General features: G+C 44.5%; 1 protein-coding gene across 6 annotated transcripts in view; it reads left to right on the top strand.

Annotated features, from left to right (window-relative positions):
- Positions 1 to 22,290, top strand: part of TRIM9 (tripartite motif containing 9) — a 457,236-nt gene that overhangs the window by 178,322 nt on the left and 256,624 nt on the right. For 4 of the 6 annotated variants that reach the window (XM_086937313.1, XM_086937318.1, XM_086937317.1 and 1 more), the window contains exon 2: positions 3,802 to 3,936. In XM_086937313.1, the coding sequence (XP_086793439.1) occupies positions 3,802 to 3,936 (135 nt within the window). The remainder of the gene's footprint in view (positions 1 to 3,801; positions 3,937 to 22,290) is intronic. The other 2 variants (XM_086937319.1, XM_086937316.1) reach the window with 1 other exon arrangement.

Here is a 22,290-nt window from a genome sequence, read left to right as displayed (position 1 = left end):
CTGAGACCTTGGTCAGGATGATGTGTGTAACCTGCGGGACGGGTACACTACTAGAGGCCTGAACCTTAAAAGAATGCTCTGCTGTCTGGAGGCAAAAAGGCAGTCCATAACATCTCAATAATACCAGTGATAGCTGTGTTGTCGTGGGACTGCACCTCTGTGATCTGTGTGGCATGGGGGTTTGAGCTGCTGTAGAGTTATACATCAACTAGATCTATGTAGCCTGAGGGATGTAATGTTTGGATACAACATGTATTAACTGTGGGATATCTTTGTTGCCTGAATATGGAAAATAAGTTGAACTGCAGGGAACAGATTTTTTGTTTCATACTTGTGTTGTGAGCATGAGTAATAATCTGATGCTTACCATACTTGATTAACCATCATTAATGGTCTCTAACACTTACTACATCATGTAATCTATGCAAGATCCCTGATGAACATGGATTGTCTTTATATTTCATGTACTGCGAGGAATTTGTAAGTTGTGAGACCACCTCCTAGATATGGCACATTCCTCTTTGCATAGTGTTTGAACTGACCTTCCTGGCTCACGCTGTCCTATATACTTGTATATCCTTATACCTGATATGTTGATCAATAAACCACAGCTCTAATTTAACCTGGTTTGTAATATGATTTTGAAAAAAGATAACTGCTTAAAAAATTTCTGTAAATTAAAGTGACGGCTGTGAGATTGTGCCGGCTTGGGACTGGGTCTATATGATGTATGCAAAATAATATTTCTATCCGTATATCCTTTTTTCTAAACAATAAACGTAACATTAAATGCAGTACAAATGTTAATATTTATTTTGCTATAATTAATGTTTTTCAATGCAAAGCACACTTGATTGAACCCTGGTGGCCTATCACCAGTTCAGAGCATCTATCTTCCCTGGACCTCACTACAAGGGTAAAATTCATTAAGGCTTTGAAGCAGCATTTATGGGGCCTTACTGGGAGTTCAGGAGGCATTGTTACTGATTTTGATTCTTACATATGGTCAAATATTTGAGAACTTCTTAACTGAGCTATTCCCCTACTTGCTGCTGGTTGCTGTGTAATAAAAAAAAATATTTGATAATGCTACTTACTTTTTATTTTTCACAGTTGGCCAAGGCAGCCTTTGAGAATCAAATTTATCCCAGGGCACAATAATGTATCGGGTTATTGAAATGTTGATGATTTGGAGATGGTTTAGGAGGTTCATCAACATACAGGGCTTCAGAAGATACTGTTCCTTATTGTCTCTAAATTTGAGATATCCCAAAAGGATCACCTTTTTTAGCTTGGTGGCCTGAGGTCAACTCAGGTGTTTCCATTTCTGAATGTCCCTGATGCAGCTGCCCAGGTGCTTTGGTTCTGTTGCATGGCTGTTAATAAAGAGGGAGAGATGATTGTCATCAGCGGAAGGCCATATTCTCTCATTAGGTGATCAGTGGTGGAAGCCTGCAGGAATACCGAGAGATAAGATAACATTATGAGGAAAAACCATCACCGCACCTTGTAGTTTTGCCCCAGGGTGATTTTACCCCCAATTCTGAGTTCCATAGGTCTTATAGGATGAGGTTTCAGTTTCACACATTTGTCCCCTCACGCCACACTTCAAAACCCAGGATCCGGAGCTTTTTTCTGAACAGGTAAATCTTGGAGGTTTTGTCCAGGGAAAAAGGCCACGACTCAGTGTGAAATGTGTGCACAATCTCAGAATAACAAGAACCCTGTTGTAAGCTCTGGTGCACTGAAGTAAACTTCAACCCAATGCAGCCACTACCCGCGTTAAATAACTGCTAAGAGGTATTTGGAACATCCCAGAGCTTTCCCATCTGTCCTTCATTGTATCATGTAAGGGAAGACAAAAAGGAGACGCCATTTTGACAGAGTTTGTGTGGTCTAAGCTTCCTTACATTAAAGAAGCATGGAAGTAATTTAGGGGTGGCCAGAAGCAACAGCTACTGCACATGGCCCGTTTTTTGTGGCCCCTCGTTACTTACTTGCGACCTTGGCCAGATAGGCTTTTTCCCAGGGGCTGAGGCTCTTATATGCCTGCTGTGAAAGGTCAGGGCTGCACCTGGTGACTCTGTCATTCTCTCTGGCTCCATGAGGTTTACTGCTGTAGGCACAAGAAGGCCTCAAGAGAGAGAGTGAGAGAGGGAGGGAGCAGAAGACAGAGGAAAAAGAAATCAGAGTGGGAGAAGAGAGGAGAAGAGAGAGTGGGAGGAAAATTAAAAAATGGATGGTTGGAAAGAGAGAGATGGTAAGAGGAGAGAAGGGAGCGGATGATTTGAGCTTTTTTTTTTTTGCCAGAGCTGCTTTTAGTTCACCAGTCCAGCCCTGTTTGTGACCCCTGACACTGAACCAGCTAGGAAGCATCTGGAACAGAAATTATGTAGCTGTCTTTGAATCATGTTTATCTTCAATACTGTTCTCACCCATACCCCCAATCCTAACCAGCAAATTGGAGGCTTTTGAGGGATAAGGGGGAGGCAAGGGTGCAAACGCTAACCCATTTTCCCTGCTGTACCCAGCACACTCATGATTGGTGATGAAGAGGCGAAGATATATGGTGGGCAGTCTTTCCTGTTTCCAAAAGAAGGAAAAGTAGTACAAAGCCTGCACTGCGTACAAGGGCTGGTCTCTCTTCTAAACATTTGGGTTGCGAGGTTCTTGCTGAGGTCGTGTTTGCCATCTGGCATTCTTCTTTCCCTCCAGCTTTGCTATGGTAAATACACTGAACACTGCAAAGAAACGCAGTTGAAGCAGTAAACCCCTTTAATCTTCAGTAAATGTCATCTCATCCTTCGCAGCCTTCCTTTATCCACATTCCATCTCTATTTACTGAGGCAACCATTGCAATTCAAATGGTTCTTTAATGTGGTATAACTTTGGGTAATGTTGTCGCAAAAGTCATGTGATGTCAAATCCTGTGTGTCAGCGGGCTGCCAGAGGAGAGGGTGTGTGCGCTACTTCCACTACCCCTGGCATTTTTGCAGAATATCTGACATCCATGCAAAGAAGGTTACACGTAGGACTTATTTATCCTTCATATCTTATTCTTCCTGCTCATGCCTAGCTATTATAGTGAATTACAGCCTTTATATAGTGCTCACTACGTCTAGATGGGGCACTGACGCGCTTACCTGCATGGCCAGCAAGATACTCCATATTGGCTGTGTGGCTGGAAAGGTGTTGTCTTTGTTTTGTGATCCTGTGTGGGAAGTGTTTCCATGTTGTGCGTGATGACCACCGAGACGCGGCTGTAGTGTATTGGAATGCAGCCTGAAGCAGTGTGGTGCATCATGAGGTGTGAGAGACAGGTGACAGGTGCACCGTTTATCGTTTTCAGTAAGCTGACAGCTTTGAACAGCCCTGCAGGTCCCTTTACAGACGCTCTTATGATCATAATCTACTCAGCTGGGCCGGGGAGAGGTCTGCTGGGAAAGGCATTGTTACTATCATCCCATATCTGAGTGTCAGTGTCAGATGTAAAGAATCGGTCATAGTCTATAGTTATTTGGGACCTCCAGTGGTGGACTAGACTAAAGTCCTCTGATTGACAGCAGTGTTTGACAGATCTCTTTAGATATTCCATGCTTTTTCATTTGGTGATGTCTGGCTCACTGGCTGCTAAAGTACTGGTGAAGCACAAGTAAAAGGTGTAAGTTACAGTTGTCTGCCTACCACTGGGGGTTATGGTATTAGTATTAATGTGGGCTATTGTTATTAAACAGCCGACATCAACCTGGCAAGGTGCAATATTTTTCTAGATTCTTACCTAGCTGTTTTCTGTCCTTCCAGAGTCAGCTTTCCCAAGCATTGAACGGGCTGTCCGACAGAGCCAAGGAAGCCAAAGAGTTCCTGGTACAGCTGCGAAACATGGTACAGCAAATCCAGGTACAGTTATCACCTGAGAATGGAAAATCAAAACCAGAGGTTAATATGATATGTGTATTTTAGTCACTATTACATCTTTTCTGTTCATCGTTAGTTATCACCCGTCCAGCTCCCTCAGAGGTCATGCTTCCCACACACACCCTTATTTCTCTCACATACACCCACAAACACATGTGCACACACTCTCAGAGAGCACAGCTGGCAAGGGACCTGTTGACACGCTTGGCGCAACCAACCAGGTGGCAGCCTTGTGGTTACTGAGAAATGCAGTTCTCAGAATATAAAGTGCTGTTGAGTAAACTGCAAGGGCTGAGTTAAAGTGGTCACCCAGTGTAAAGGAAAGAAAAACACTTTTCTTTGGCAAAGCCTGCAACTCTAACAAACAGCAACCATGGGCATTCTAGTCTAGAATGTTCTTTGTTTGGATGATATCTACCAGGGTTTTCAGATCCATTGTGACATCATTCACCGAGTGGCCCCTTTAAGGATGGCCTAGGGGCTTTAATCATTGCTTTGATAGTTTACACAATGAAGTGCACCTCAACACCATAATATGGCGGACACTGAAAGGGACGATACACTTCACGTATAGAAAATGTATACTACTGAGGGCAGGTAGATGGACACGCTTGGTATAGACTAGAAATTATATGGAAGGGAGCAACGAAAAGATCCCCCCAGACTGACACTGGGCTGCAGGAAATATTAGAAAGCTGATATAGGTTCAACTGCAGGCAGGCAGTCTGTTTGGGCAGACAGACTTTGAGAGAAGCTGCGTAGTGGGAACTCATTAACCTCTTCGATGCTCATGACGGCTCCCGGCCGTCATGAGTCACGGTGGGCGTGTGCTGATGACGGCCGGGAGCCGTCATGACCACGCCCGCGATCGGAATGTTCAGCACTGCGGCGGAATTCGCGCCGCAGTGATGAGGTTAAAAGAGATAGAGGAATGAATCAGTAACTCTCGTTTTCACCTTCATTTCTAGTGTTATGGTAGTTAGACTTCAATACAGAATGACAGGTTAATCCATACAGATGTGATGCTCCCCAGTAACTTGTTCTTCTTTAACAGTACCATTTCATGGCTTGTGGTATAGTTGTTTTATGTGCAAAATAACATTAGATCTCCCATGCCAAAATCCTATCATCTGTATATGCAATAATGCTACATTAACTAACTACATGTTTGCTTAAATGAGTTATTCAGTTCATTTTGGGCACATATATATTTCTTTCATGTCTATGTTCACAGTTATTGACTACTTAAATAGCATTGCATGTGTCTATCAGGGAATTTTTATTGTGTTGGCCTATGAGACCGTATTGTTTTCGGTGTGTTAATACAAAGAGTTAGTGGTACCACGATCCGGCTATGGAGGTGTCGTGCACAGCTAAATAATAGGGTGCAACATTATTAACAATTATCTGGGAAGATGTAATTGCGTAACTGGCTTTTCGGAAATTGAAAAAAGGTTTGTTCTGTGTTGGGCATTGGAAATTTTGTAATTATTGCAATTATACGTATTGTAATTATTGTTACTTGTATAGTATGCCTGTACTACAAATAACAATGTTATTTGCCGTGGCCCCTGCAACTTAGCACGTCTTGGTCATTGACAAAGCCTCAAGTAGAAGTATGAACAATGAATGTGTCACTGATAGACCCTGTGCAGACTCTGTGGTTCTTGCAGGAGGAATAATAGGAGAGGATGTGGCAAAAAGAGACAAATATCCTCTACTCAATCAACAGAAGTAGTCAAAACAACAATTCAAGAAAATCTTATTATTAATCTGTCAAACATACAGTTGAGTCAAGATTAGGTCAACCTTTTGAAAAAAGGCCTAACCTTCTGCCCTGAAATACACTGCGACTATACTGAAACCAAAATCAATATATACAAATTTATTCGAAAGCTGAAACTTGCGAAATTCTTTGCTAGGAAAACATGCAATAAAAACATCCCTAAACAAGAAAAACCTCCTGAAACAGATCTTACTATAGAACAAATACTGGATGTAATCACAGCCTATGAACTAATGTTGGAGCTGAAAGATAATAACGTCCTTAATGATTTGGGAATTAATACCTTTGGGCATTAATATACCAAATTCAAAAGCAAATCTACATTCTGTCCTAGCCTAACACCAGGCAATCAAATTGATACATATCATTAATTGGTTATATCAGATTTAGAGAAAATGAAAAATCAACATCACAAAAAAAGTGAAAATCTGACACCGGGTGAAAGAAAGGCATTGGAGGAGCTTATCAAGGATGAATCTATTGAAATAAAACCTGCAGATAAGGGAGGAAATATACTCATCATGGAAAAATCACAATATTATAAGAAACTCAAAATCAATCCAATCAATAAACTAACTACAACATTTAATCAGAGAATAAAGGTTTGGCTTTATAAAGGTATCATAAGTTATGAAGAAGCAGCATTTCTTAAGAATGAAAATCCCATTATTCCTATATATGCTTCCTCCCTAGGGTTCATAGAACATGGGTTAATCCACCATGCAGACCAATCATCTTCCGCTGTGGGTCACTATATGTGAACCTCTCTGTATATATAGATCGCTTCCAAGCACCTACATCACGACACTTGACTCGTATAGTAAGGATACAGGAGATTTCCTTAGACATTTAGCTGACATGGACTGGCACAATGGCCTGTTGTTAGCCACCATCGTCGTTGCCTCACTCTATACTTCCATAAATCATGAAGTGAGCTTACAAGCAATGAAATTTATTTTAGCCCAAAGAAACATTCAATGTCATAGACACTCAGAACTATTACTTGAAATGACAGAGTTATGCCTACGCAACAACATTTTCCTCTTTGATCGTCAGTTCTTTTTACAAACATGTGGAACTGCCATGGGAGTTTCCTTGTCTCCAAGCGACGCAAATCTCACCTTGGGTTGGTGGGAGAGAACCATGGCTTGAGTAGAAGGGAACGAAAAATACACTGATAAATTGCATTTGTGGCTTCGCTATATAGCTGATCGATTAATTACCTGGAATGGAACATAAAGTGAATTCTTGGATTACTTTTCGAGTTTAAATCAGAATGACATTGGTCTATCTTTCACAATGCAATATCAGTACACAGAGGTGCAATATTTGGACCTTACAGTTTACATTGAGGATAACCAAATAAAAAACACAGTATATCGTAAACTTACAGCCACAAATAGTATTCTACAGGAAGTAGCTTACATCCGCAGTCCTTGAAAAAAAGCATCCCTTATGGGGAATTCTTGCGGATGTGAAGGAATTGTTCTGATGAAAATGAATTAAAAAAGAAATGCAATGAAACAGAAAACAAATTCAAACAAAGAGGCTATAGACTGCGGGACATCAAAGAAGGAAAAGTGCGAGCTGAAAAGCTCCCACGAGCAGAAACCTTGAGAAACTATGTTACACAACCCAAACGAGAGGTAGAAAGTAACAAGACAAGGTTAATATTGACTAACAGCTAAGAACACAGCTCAATTAGCAAAATTAGGACCAAATATTGGGACATTGTCAAAAAAGATCCAGACATTGGGGGAAGTTTAAGTGACAGCGAAGACATCTCATTTAGAAAAGCTCCATCCCTTAAAGATCAACTAATTACAAGTCACTTTTTGAGATTAAAAAGTGAAACCTGGATAACTAACTATCAAATAGGCTTCACAAAATGTGAGAAATGCAAGGCATGTAAAATTGGAAAAAATACCAAACACCTCACAGATTTTAAAGGTAAACAATTTACCATTACTCATAAAATCACGTGTGAGACCAGTTACGTTGTATACATGATCACATGCAACTATTGCCTACATTACATAGGCAGCAGAATTTGCCCACTTAAGAAAAGGATATTAGAACTCATCAGGGCGGTACAAAATAAGGGTGTCAACTACGCCAGGGCAAAGCATCTAGCCACACATGGAGACTACACATGGCAAAGCATGAAATACTGTGGCGTTGCCCATGTTCCCAAACACGAGAGAGGGGAGCGACAGAACATTAAAATTGAGATGCCTTGAGTCTAAAGTGATCATTTGGTTTAGGACCAAAGAGCCACAAGGTCTGAACGCCGATGAAGAACTTTATGTGCATTTATAATTAGTTGGAAATCTGCTAAAAATTACCACACTACCACTATCTTCCTTGTAATGGTGCTTCAAATGTAATAATACAACAGTAACAAATATGCATGTGATTTTTCTACTTACAGGAATTCATTTGGATGCTACATGCAGATCTTGTTTGCAACTTTCTTGAGGGTATTGTCCCAATCCTTGTCCACAGAGGCTTTACTGGGTTGAATTGTTTATGAACATACCAAGTCAAGGGTTTACATTACGTTCTTTGCCCATAAAAATGTCACTACATCAACTTAAGTCACTTAAACATTTTATTTGATGGCAATTCTGGGTCACTTTATATAACCTGCAGCTGGGTTCACCTCGTGGCTCAGGCAACGAGGTGAACCCAGCTGCAGTTTGCAGTCCGAGCTGAAGCATCAAGCGATGAATCAGTGAGAGGAGCAGGGAAAAGCTGGTGATGTGATTAATGGAGGTGTTTGAACTGTGACACTGACCCCACAACCCACTGGGGATTTTATTTCAATTTTGCACCGAGAATGAAACATGCAAAAACTCCTGCACTACAAGAACCATGGGGCCATAGTCATGGCCACGCCCACTGAGGCGGAGATTATCAGAGATTAGTGCAGGCATCAAAGACTGGTTTCATTCACAGCAAGTCCTCAACCCTTTGAAGAAGTGCTGCAGAGAGCACGAAACGCGTCAGGGCTGGACATTATTCTTGTGAGGCAGCAAGCTGTTCCTTCGCTGTTTGCATCATCATTAAAATGGCAACATCGAATTTTCCTGTTTGTGGCTCCCTCATTCCAGGCAAGCCTTGTGTGATGGATATATATATATATATATATATATATATATATATATATATATATATATATTCTGCTCCACGAGTGCCGGGAAAGAGTTCAAGGCTGTCTGGGCGGTCCGAGTAACAAAGCCGGCGCTTTGCAAATATCTGCTCCCAGGTTCAATAATGGTAAAGAACCACTCAGACACCTCAAGTGCTGTAGCTTGGCTTTATTAGCAACGGGAAAAACGACGCGTTTCGGGGATTAACCCTTGATCACGCTCGTAAACAATAAGTGCCACCATGTTTAAATACATAAAAAACTCTGCACCTCACGTGACTTTCACATACAACTGTGGCGGCCATCTTTTAACATGCATTTCAGCTTAAAAAACACGTAAGTGTAATATGTATCATATCATGACATATTTCATTGCTTTTATCTTTGATTAGGATGCTACAGCAGAAATATCATAAATAAACATGGTGGCACTTATTGTTTACGAGCGTGATCAAGGGTTAATCCCCGAAACGCGTCGTTTTTCCCGTTGCTAATAAAGCCAAGCTACAGCACTTGAGGTGTCCGAGTGGTTCTTTACCATTATTGAACCTGGGAGCAGATATATATATATTTATATATATATATTTATATATATATATATATATATATATATATATATATATATATATATATATATATATATATATATATATATATATATATATATATATATATATTTTACACCGTGCTGGTTGCCACTGTGTAGTTCTGTAATAAGGTTTGCTAGTGTTTGACGAATCTTAACAACACTTTCCAAAAAAGAGATTCATCCACCTCAGCATCTTCATTAATGGTTTCGGGGTGATTCTCCACGGGGGGCGGATGAGAAAAAAAGAGGGGTTCCCAAAATGTTTATTTCCCATGCAGTTTTTCATAATCACTTTAGACACGGCTATAGCAAAAACTCCTCACCAGAAGTGCACCAAATTTGGCAGAAAGCTATATCTTTACTGAGAAAGCATGCTTTTAGTTATTTGGTGTAAATCTGTCCAGAAGTTTTTGTGAAAATAAGATTCAAAATGTTTAGAAATATCAGGTCACAGTTTTACAGCGGGCCGTCAAGTCAAAAGATATAAAATCTGTTTGCCTGCCTTACATCAACAAAGAAGTTTGCTATCCATTTTAGTACTCAGGAACTAAAAGGCTGATTTAGTTCTCGGCAGAGAGAATACGCTGTCACAAATGTGACAGATATCCAGGGCCGGACTGGGAACCAGAACCGGCCCTGGCAAAGTGCTCGGCCGGCCCCCTACCCCACTCGGGGGGGTTGGAGGTGCCGCCGAGCTCTTTCCCGGGGCCGGTTTTCGGCCTATTTTGGTACAGGGCCTATTTTGCAGCTATGCTGCAAAAACGGCCCTGTAACGGCACACCGGGGGATTGCCCGGTGCCCGCTATGGCCAGTCCGGCCCTGCAGATATCCTGTCCCCCACAGGATATAATGGGATCGTAATACGGGGAAACGTGAAAAACAAAATCATCTTCTGGTAACATTCATTCAGAGACAAGATTTGTACTGCACACACTGGAACATATAAATGCAAGCTTTGTGGAACGTGTGCTGTGCCTTATGTTGTCCTTTAAGTATGAAAGACATTTCCAGCACAGATGTGAAGATGTAAGGGGTTCAGGAAGTAATTTCACTTCTGAGAGGCTGGTATGGATGGGGCTGAGTCAGCCATATGTCTCACAAATATTTATGAGAGGCTATGCATTCTACACCATAAGTAAAATTATAAGCTGATGTATCTGAGAGACTCCTAGAGCAAGTGTCTGTTCAGTCAGATGTAATTTCAGCCTCTCTGGCCCAACAAAGGCTTCAGGGCTGGAGAGGAATCAGCAATATCAGATCAGTTCCTCTGGAAGGCCTGAAGGCCAATAGGGCTGGAGTCGAGTCTGTTGTATTCTAGGGCCCCCTGTGAGTCCCCCATGTCAGGAGCATCTGGGGTCATATTATGGTAATAGCGCAATGCCCCTGTTTTAACAAGGTGCATTTGGTGGAGGCTGGGGCAGTGCCCCCTATTACCATCAATGTTTTGCCCCCCTGGGCACCTGCAAACTCAAGCCTATCCTGGGTGCATCATGTTAATGAAAGACAGAGAGGCTGCTTGAAGCAGCTGTCCCGTCTTTCATGGTGCAGGCAGCACCTGTCGGCTCTTGAAAGCAGGGACAGAGATCTCCCTGCAGGCGGGTGCAGTGAGTGACAGCAGCCTGAAGAAGCATGTCTGGGGGATCCATGGGACCCCTTCCTCCCTGCCAGAGGGGCACCACCTCTTTGTGGTGCATAATCAGTACAACTTCTGAAGGCCTTTTTGTCTCTGCGTCCACCTCCATAATACACTATGGTCACAGAGGCAAAGTGTTTCGCTCATTTGATAATGATAATGTTAATGAAATTTATAAAGCGCACAACTACCAAAAATGGTGTCTCGGCGCTAGAACCATGAGCAGAACACCAACCAGCACCCCTCACTGGAACAACCAGGTTTTAAGATTTTTTCTAAAGCTCATAAGAGAGCTGGCCTTCCTAATTTCTGGTGGCAGCAGATTCCACAGCTTAGAAGTGCCGCACTGGAAACTCCGTCCTCCCCAATGCAAAGTCCGAATTTTCTGCACTGTTAGAAGTTTTGCACCTAAAGAACGGAGGGATCTGCCTGGCTGGTACCACGCAAAGAGCTCCCGCAAGAACAGTGGACCCTTTTGTGTCAGAGCTTTGAAGGCCACACAGAGCGCCTTAAATTTGATTTGTTGCACCACTGGAAGCCAATGTAGCTTCCGAATCTCTTCTGAGATGGATTTATGCCGAGGTAGGCTCAGCAAAAGGCGGGCCGCTGAATTTTGAACAGCCTGGAGTTTTCTCAGGCACTGCGTCTGGGCATTCAAATAAAGCCCATTGCAATAATCCAATTTAGACTGTATCAGGGAAGTGATGACCACTTTCCTGGTTTCCTCAGGGATGTAGGGAAGTATCTTCCCTATTTTTTTTATCAGGAAGTGAGAAGCAGACACAATGGCATTTGTTTGAGGGATAAACATCAGCCTGTTGTCTATCAAAATGCCCAGATTGTTTGCCTTTGCCGTAGGGATGGGCGGCAGGCCCATTTCCACAGGCCACCAGAGATTACTCCAGGAAGGTAGCAAATTGCCAAAAATCAACCCTTCCGTCTTCTCAGAGTTTAATTTAAGGCAGTGACTGCTCATCCAGATGTGGATGGCGGCCATGCAGTTATAAAACTGCACCGCAGGGGAGCTCTGTTTTTTATGAGCTGCAACCACAATCTGAGAGTCATCTGCGTACGATGTTAATGAGAAGCCATAATCCCTGACCAGTAATGCGAGTTCAGTGACATAGACATTGAACAACAGTGGGCTCAACGAGCTTCCCTGCGGAACCCCACAAGGCAGCACATAGGGTTCCGAATTAAACCCGTCGAGTGACACCATTGATCTCCTCTCCTGCAAAAAGGAGGCCAGCAGGGCCAGCGCCATGCCATCCATACCTAAAGTTTTTAATCGGTGGGTCAGGAGAGTATGATCAACGGTATAAAACGCAGCGAAGAGGTCGAGTAAGATTAATGCCGCAGTACCTCCATCACTGCATTAATTTCATTGGTCACCTTAATGAGTGCTGTCTCGGTACTATGTTACTTGCGGAAGCCAAACTGAGAGTGGTCCAGCAGCCCATTGTCATCAATAAACTGGGTCAATTGGATGTTCATAATTTTGTCCACAATTTTGGCTGGGAGAGAAAGGCGTGCAATGGGGTGATAGTTTGATGTCATAGATGCATCTAAGGAGGGTTTCTTAAGAAGCAGGAGAACGGAGGTCTCCTTCCAAGTAGTGGGAAAGCTTCCTGAGGAAAACATCTTGTTGAAGATGTCTGCCAGCACAGGACTCACCAGGTCTGCCAGCTCCATTAAAAAAGCTGACGAACACGGGTCCAAAGGAGAGCCTGATTTAGAGGCCAAAATATAATGGCCCACTGTCTCAGTCGACACAGAGGGAATCTGCTCATGCCGGCAGCTGTCACCTGCGTGCTAGAAGCCGGCGGAGCACCCAGGCCGTCTTTAAAATTGCGGACAATATCCAGTACCTTGCTTTTAAAATTGGACGCCATGTCATCCACAAACTGTTGACTGCCCAGTTTATTCAAAGCCTTTGGGACCGTAAGTTTGTTTATAACTGCAAACAGCTCTTTTGAAGAGTATTTCGCTTAATCAATCTGGGATTTGAAGTATTTGCTTTTCTCTGTGATCACTAATGCTTTATAAGACCTAAGGGTAGTCCTGTAAATCTGTTTGTCGGAATCATACTAGTTCAGACGCCAACGTCGTTCCATACGACGGCACTTCTGTCTCTCATTGCGAAGAAGATCAGAGAACCAGGGTGCGGATGGCGCCGCCCGGTTACCAGAGATGTGCTTGATAGGAACCACTACGCTAATGGCATCGGATAACCAGCTATTATAGTTATTAACTGTATTGTCCACAGTGGCCGAACTTAGGGGGATGGAACGAACCAGTTTAGTTTGAAGGGCAGTTTTATCCACTTTACTCCAGGCTCTACAAGGGGCTGCCTGAGGCATGGCTTTATATCCTGTTGTCCAGAACTTATGGGAAGGGTAAAGCTAATGAGTGAATGATCGGACCAGGGAAGTGGAATCCCTTCATTAACTTTAAGCCCGTAAAAAGAAGAGAAAATCCCATCCAGCGTGTGCCCCGCTTCATGAGTGGGAACACCGATCAGTTGAGCCAGCCCTGCAGCACCCAGAGTGTCCAGGAGCACCGCAGTCTCTTTATTTGCAGGGTCTTCTAAATAAAAATTTAAATCACCCAAGATAGTGAATTCCTTATTAACTAACACTGATTCGAGTAATTTATCAAGATTGTTCAAGAACGTAGCTTTAGCTCCAGGCGGCCGGTACACAAGAATACCCTTAAATGAAAGGTTGGCACTAAGTTTGGCAGTGAAGTGTATTGCTTCACAGCCAGAGAGCTGAACCGGGTTGACCGTAACAGTGTAACAATTTTTATATTTAATTGCTACTCCTATAACCATCTGGGGAAGCGGTAATTAAATCAGGGTCCGAAGCCATGTCGGCCCAAGTTTCTGTTATGAAAAGCATGTCCAGCCCCATATTTTCAATAACTTGGGTTATTTCATACCTATGCTTCCCCAGTGAACGGGCGTTGACAAGCCCTCCCTGCATTAAAATCTCAGATCACCGACTGCCCGCGTGACTAGCATTTGTGGTAGAAAAGGCAAAACCACAGCCACCGCATCTACAATGGGCATTAAGAGGACATACCTCACATCCCACCTTTGGATGATTTAAAGCGAGAAGTTCCTTCTTAGAGTACAATAGTCTATGTTCCTGCAAACTGGCAGCATTCTGTGCGCTCGGCACGGGCCAGGCGCGGACGAACGCAGACGGGCTTGCCTTAGGCGCGCCCGCTGCGCGCGCCCGCTGCGCGTCCGGTGCATGAATGGCTAAATACCTTCCTTCCGGCGGATGACTACACTGCATCCTGCTGGAAGTAGGGATTATGTGCAAAGTAGCGGCAACTGCCCTCCGCACAAACGGCATAGCAGCCGCGGCGGACCGGGGTCGGTTCCAGAAAAAAGAACAGAGGAGAGGATGAATGCTTAGAGATTCCCGCAGGTACAAGTAATAGTTACGTAATTTTCTCCGAATCACTTGGTCAAAATTTTCAAAGCCCTAGAATCACACGACATTTAAAATTGCCACAGGTTAAAATATGTACAGATTCTTTAAAATAATTGGGAAGGTTCAAGAATTGCGGCACCAGCAGGGCTACTTTGCTTGGGACCACACACCTATTCAAGTGAAGGAATGCCCTCTTAAGATATTTATTTAAAGAGTTTTATATAGCGCAGGCTAGACCAGAAGGTATCAGAGCGATTTACATTAGGTTCCACAATGTAACAGAAAGTGATCACAATTACACATTTCGTCCATAAATAAGCAATACATTAAGGGGCCAATTCCGATGTCGGACGGACTCAGGTCCGTCCGACATCAGCCAGGAGCCGTAACCGACCGACCTTCTGTGGTCAGTTACAGCAATGCTAGTACAATGCCACAGAACCCTGTTCGGTGGCATTCGTATGGTTCACAATGCAAGCATGCACTCCGACCAGAAAGCATGCTTGCAATGTGAAAAGCAGGGGTGCAGTTCATCCCTGCACCCTGTGGCCGGCACCTCAAAGTGCCTGCCACCGGGTGCAGTGATCGACAGAGGAGCAACATAGGTGCCCCCAGTCCGCCATTCGGTGGCCTCGCACCCATGGGGGCCCCCAGTGACAGTTGCTGACTGCCTTTTTGTGCCGGCATTGTACTCCCTCGGTCGTAAAGAGGTGACCGGGGGAGTACTGGAGGATTTCCGGATGGCAGACGGGCTCTCCGAGCCCGTCGTAAGCCATCCAGAAATCCGAGTCGGATTCCATTCTGACCAAGGCCATCAGAATGGCTCGTTCGGAATAGAATCCGGCCGGCACATACCGATGCGGTCGGAAGGGCTCCGAATCGGCCCCTGAGAGAGGAGAGAAAGGAGAGAAAAAAATATTGGAGGGGTAAGGGAAGGTGAGAAGAGGGAGGGAGGATGAGGAAAGAGACGACAGGAGAGACAAAGTAAGTCTGTCTAAAGTCTACCCGGCTGGGTAGGTGACGTCCAAGGAGGGAATCCACGGCCCGTCTCCGCTTTAGCTAAACCCGGTAACTCCATCGGGCATCAGACAAAATAGCTAAGTCTCAAGTGGTGAGGGAAAACGTTCACAGAAAAACAGGGAGTGGACTAAGAACAAGTACAGGTGAGGGAAAAGGTCAGGAACTGGAAAGAGTAGACTGGAGAGGGGTGGGGGTGGGGGGATAGGAGTAGGGAAAGGGGGAGGGGGGAGATAAGGTCAGAAGAGACGCTGGAGAGTTTGCACAAAGTCCGGCTGGGTAGGTGATGGTCAAGGAGGGAATCCAAAGTCCATCTCCCCTTTAACTCGCAAGGTAGCTCCACCGGGCATCAGTCAAAATGGCTAGGTCTTTAGCACCTCACAAAGAAGAGCACAGGAAGTCCTGTAAGCCCCTCTGTGCAGTGCAATTTCATGTGACCCCCTTCGTCTTTGCCCACCAGCTTCCCAGACCACAGCACTCTGCTCCCAGCTGTTCCAGGATGCTCCCAAACTTCTCCTGCTGGATCTTTGGATCTGGTCCTGACATTAACCCGTGCAAGAAAAATGCCCCCATCTGCAGCCCCGAAACTGTAATACATGCAAAAAGAAAAATTGATGTTGAGCAATGTCAAACGTTCACCCAAGTACAGGGATCTGGGCCTAAGCCCATCATATTTATTTCCCCCTGCCATTCCAGTTTAGACCCAGCCATATGCAAATCAGTCTTGACTCTGCTCCCCATGGGAACAGTCCAGCCCGAACTGTCAGGCCAGCTCCTCACTGGACCGGACACAAGCACCGGGACCGGTTTAGTGGTTTCACAAACAGAAGTTATTCATGTTGTAGTGTTGTCCTGGTTGCCGCCCCTAGACTCTGGAACACCCTTCCTGCACATATCCGAGCAAGTCCCTCCCTGTTCACATTCCGCAAACAGCTAAAGACGTGGTTATTTGACCAATAGCCTTGTATATCTTCTTTACCCCAGTTGCTGATCCATCCCTTAATTAGCGCCGAGACGCCCACGGGTATTCGCCGCGCTCTACAAATGTCAATAAATAAATAAATAAATAAATAAATACAAAGTTCTCAATGTAAAGCCTTTTTCTTATTTCTTAGGAGTTCACATTGTAAACACCCTTCCTATTGCATTTATCAAAGAGTTCACAAGGTAAAACCTAACTCACTGAGTAATGACACAGAGTCGATCAAGATTGACTCATGTTGTGAGCTAAAAACTCAGGACACAGCAACGCACATGATGAACACTCAAGAAATCAATGTCCATGCAGTGTGTTTTCTTACAAAAAAGTACTTTAATGGGCACACAACTAAATGTTAGTCGCTTCATGGCCAAACGTGCATCATTTTGTTTAATTAGAGGCCAGTATTGGGCCCTGATGAAGGGACTTGTACGATTAACAGGAGTGTAACCCATAGACCAATTCAGGACTGGGTAGGTAAGATGCAACAGTGTCCTGAAAGGTGGGAGTCGGTAGACAATTATAAATAGCATGCACATAGCATTACTTGGGCAGAAAAGAAGGAGAGTACTCGTTTTTAAGTCAAAAGATAGTTATTCATCTTTAAATAGATACATTCGTTCCAAGTAAGCATGGGCGAATTTTGCGAATCTCGCGTTCGCGAATTTTGCGGATTTGCGAACTCGCAATCCGCAAAATCCGCGAATTCCCGCGAATTTGCGGATTTTTTTTTTTTGTGTTCGCGCGTGTTTCTGCCAGTTCGCAAGGGTTTTTACAATTTCGCAATTTGCGAACTTACCTGTCGGGTCGCAAGTTTTGCGAACTTGTTGTTTCTACGTGTCCAGCCTGTTTGGGACACTCTTCTTCATCACTGCCACTCTCTGTCACCACTGCCACTCTCTGACTACTCATGCCACCCTCTGTTTCATCACCACACCCTCTGGTTGTCCAGTGTACATTATTTTCGGCAAAGCAAAGCACACCTTCCCTGCCTCAAGTGACCTGAATTAATTTGGGGCTGATTAATGTGTCACAGAATATTTTTTTAGCTGGCACCTGCTTCCTTAGTGCTTCCTGATTAGTGATCTTTTGCACTTGCTAAGTGCTTTCATTGTTGCAAAATTAGTTACAACACCTGCCCTGCCCCAACTGACAATAATGAATTAGGGGCTGATTAATGGATTTTAACTTCCAGCCTGGCTCCTGCTTGTCTCCCTTAGCTGTAATTCAGGACCTTTGTGGCATATGTGTAACTATTCTGAGGTTCAGAGCAGGGTCACATAATAGTTGCAACTGGCAACTGAACTCTGGAGGGGCCCCTCAGGAAGCACTACAGGAAATGGCTACTAATGATGAGCCTGAACTTTTGAACCTGGTAAGTAGTTTCAGTTTTGCTAAGATCGTATTTCTGCAATTTAGCACTTACTCGCGGGGTGCGAAGTTGTACTGGCAAGCCGCAAACTCACGCGAACAGTGCGAGCAAGCCATAAAATCCACTGCTCGCGGATTTGCGGATTTTGCGGGAGATTCGCGGATCTCGCGGATTGCGAATTTACCGAAAATCCGCAAAATCCGCGAGCGAAACGGATTTTCCGCCCATGCTTAGTTCCAAGGTCGGACGTATACAGATAACAACAGACTGCATAAATTGAATTAGTGACAACCACATGGAACTTGGTGCAAAAAACGTGTACAGAAGTGCAAGTGGCGACGCAAGTGAAAAGTGAACAGCGTTGGTGGCGCACTGTGCATAAGGTGCAACCTATTTACAGTGAGTGGCTTAACGGCGCATGTGACATTGTGACATCACAGCAGGCACGATTAATTTTATTTAAATGTAGAGCCACAAGGAAGAAGTGCGCCTATTGATCAGGCTGTTAGGTCGACGGCGTTTCGATCCGGGTTAGTTCGGATGATCATCAGGACTGGTTGTCTGGATGAAGGAGTGCTGTAAGGAAAGGGAGGAGATTTAGGAAGGGAGCCCAGGGTACAGGAAAGGAGGGCAGGTAAGGGGAGTACTAGAGGTAGCTGGAAGAATCCGGGGTGAGTAGAATCCTTTTAAGCAATTGTCTTGGGAGATGTCAGGGTGACTTTTGGAGCCCCTGAATGGGTCGTCTGTGGGCTGCAGAGAGGAGCTGAGGAGGTTGAAGGGCATTGCTAAGTGGGCGGATGAGGAGTGTTAGGCATACCTCGTTTTGCACAGGAGAATAAAAGCACAATGGGTCGGGTATCTCAATCACATACCTTGCTGATTGAATCGGTGCTCTTGTCGGCCGTAGGAATCAGCCATTTTCCACGTGCGCTGGAAGGGAAGGGGAGGGTAAGTGTTAGCAACTAACAGGAGTTAACCAGTGGGGCGAAGAATACGGGCCGGTGCCGAAGGTTACCTGAGTTGATCGGCGACCGCGGCGCTCACGAGTCGGAAGGCATTTGAAGCCGGACCGGGCGAGGACTGCTGTATAACTTCCGCGTTGAGGCGGAGTCGGGACCGAGGGTGTCGGGCGGGGAAATGGCGTCAGCAGGGGTGTGCTGACGTAGGAAGACAATGATTGGCCATGTGGTGTGGGAGGGGAGTGGCGTTACTGTAGTGGCGCGTCCGGGAGGTGGACAGGCACAGCGGCAGCGCTGACGTTTAATGGTGATTGGTAGGAGGAGATGAACGTGGAGCTTCATTGCCATGGTGACGCGGCCGAGTTGCCAGGCACATAGAGTGACGGTATAATTAAAACAATGGGCACATGGGTACCAACAAGGCATTCATTAACCACCGGAAAACGTACATTGATAATTGGGAACAGTTCTCCTATATTAACATCATTGTGAATTAACCTAAATAGGCTAGGCTGTTTGTGGATCTCGGGGCGGATCAAGGTGGTCGTGCTGTAGATAGTGTGATACCAAAGGGGCTGACATAGCTTTGCAGTTAATTCGGCTTTTATGCTGAATGATGCGTTGTTTAATCATTTGTGTCGTCTGTCCGATGTAAATTAGGTCACATGGGCATTTGATTGCATAAATTACATTTTGTGATCTGCAGTTTGTATGTTTTGTCAGTTTGTGTGAGCGACCGTTGACAGCAAATTCTTTTGTATTTATGGTTAAACTGCACACGCTGCAATTTTGACATCATATCATCACCAAAAAGGAATTCGATTTCCTTAACATTGCCAGCCCTCGCACCCCAGTACTCTACGTCTTGCCCAAGATACACAAAGATAGTCTAAATCCTCCGGGCAGACCTATTGTCTCTGGGTGTGGGTCTATCTTAGAACCACTTGGAAAATATATACACTCCATCATCAAACCTTTTGTCCCCGAAACTGACACCTACATCCGAGACACGATGGACCTCATCAATACCATTGAGGATCTACCTTTTGACACCAATACACAAGTCATGGCAGGATTAGACATCAAATCCCTTTACACCAACATCCCCCATGATGAAGGTCTACAAGTTATCCACACCTTGCTTATTTCAAGACCGCAACCCACACGAATCCCCACAGAGTTCATCATGAATTTCCTCCAGATAGCATTGAAAAACAACTACTTTCTCTACCAAGACACCATTGTCCTACAAATAAAAGGCGCTTCCATGGGCGCGTGCTTCGCCCTGAACTTTGCTATCCTGTTTGTCCATCACCTAGTAAAGACACTGATCCTGACCCCGATAAATCCATTCTTTGAAAACATCAATCTGTGGCGCAGATATATAGACGGCGTTCTATTACTGTGGACTGGCACGGCTGACACATTACATCCCTTCATTGACTGGCTGAACCACTCCCAGGAACACCTCAAATTCACCAGTGACTGCAAACAAAATGATCTGCCATTCCTAGATGTGACCATCTATGCGGAAGAAGGTCTTCTGGGCACTACCCTATACCGGAAACCAACAGAAAAGAATACCCTGCTGCTTTATTCCAGCTACCACCCCCGCTGACAACGTGATGGACTTCCGTATGGCCAATTCCTCCGGATCCGCCGAAATTGCAAATGGAGAAAAGACTATTTCAGGGAAGCTGATATCCTCACAAAGAAACTAATACATCGCGGATACCCCAAACGGTTGGTTACCAAAGCAAAGAAAAGAGCATGGTATTGCCATAGAGAACACCTCCTCACTATTCAACCCAAGAAATCGATGTCCAGGATCCCCTTTGTCTCGAAATTCAGCCCGCACAGTAACAAAATAAACAAAATCATCAGAAAAAATTGGCCTCTGTTACACTCGCATGAACAATTCAAAGATGACCCTCTTTTTTCATATCAACGCGGCAGTAATCTAGCCAATCATCTGGTACATGCCATCACGTGGCGGCAAACCAACCATGAAAGGAATACTATTACAGCTGCTTGGGGCCTTGACCCAATTGTGGGACACTACAAATGTCAAAATTGCAACATGTGCAGTTTAACCATAAATACAAAAGAATTTGCTGTCAATGGTCGCTCACACAAACTGACAAAACATACAAACTGCAGATCACAAAATGTAATCTATGCAATCAAATGCCCATGTGACCTAATTTACATCGGACAGACGACACAAATGATTAAACAACGCATCATTCAGCATAAAAGCCGAATTAACTGCAAAACTATGTCAGCCCCTTTGGTATCACACTATCTACAGCACGACCAACTTGATCCGGACATGCAATGGCAAGTGATAGAAAAACCCACTTTGCCCATTCGAGGAGGAGATATCAGAACTCTCCTCAACAAGGCGGAATGCAAATGGATGACAATTTGTGACTCAATCAATAAAGGACTAAACACTATTGATGAATGGAATGGGACCGTCACCACCTGAACCTGCCCCAGTCTCTCTGAACCCTGAACTGGATTGCTACCCATTCTAGAACTGTGTTACTTGCCCTGCCACAGGTTTGTTGAACCCAGAACTATCTAGTATCCTTATCCAGAACTATGTCCCTTGTCCCCTTGCTACCCCCTCCACCTATTTTCCACACCCATCCCAACGCAGTCCATGCACAATCGGGCCTAGCAGATACTAGCACAGCAATGTTTAACAATATGTTTGATAGGAATTTCGTATGAATTTGGGTGTATATGTTTTAAAGAAAAAGAAAATGAATTCTCCATTAGTATGCCAAGTGATAATTTCTATTACAAAACTGCTGTTTTCTATCACCGCTTCACTGTTCCTCATGCGCCGAATGTTTTTTATTTGCATTACAGCTCACGCCTTTTTGTGACTCGGTCATGCCATACGGGCACAGCAGCTATACGCCCCGAGATTCACAAACAGCCTAGCGTATTTAGGTTAATTCACAATGATGTTAATATAAGAGAACTGTTCCCAATTATCAATGTACGTTTTCCGGTGGTTAATGAATGTCTTGTTGGTACCCTTGTGCCCATTGTTTTAATCATACCGTCACTCTATGTGCCTGGCAACTCGGCCGCATCACCATGGCAATCACGCTCTACGTTCATCTCCTCCTACCAATCACCATTAAACGTCAGCGCTGCCGCTGTGCCTGTCCACCTCCCAGACGCGCCACTACAGTAACGCCACCCCCCTCCCACACCACATGGCCAATCATTGTCTTCCTACGTCAGCACACCCCTGCTGACGCCATTTCCCCGCCCCACACCCTCGGTCCTGACTCCGCCACAACACGGAAGTTATACAGCAGTCCTCGCCCGGTCCGGCTCTCAAATTCCTTCCGACTCGTGAGCGCCGCGGTCTCCAATCAACTCAGGTAACCTTCGGCACCGGCCCGTATCCTTCGCCCCACTGG

Source organism: Lissotriton vulgaris, chromosome 9 (assembly GCF_964263255.1).
Source record: "Lissotriton vulgaris chromosome 9, aLisVul1.2, whole genome shotgun sequence".
NCBI classification, from domain to species: Eukaryota; Metazoa; Chordata; class Amphibia; order Caudata; family Salamandridae; genus Lissotriton; species Lissotriton vulgaris.
This window is presented reverse-complemented; position numbering and strand designations above follow the sequence as displayed.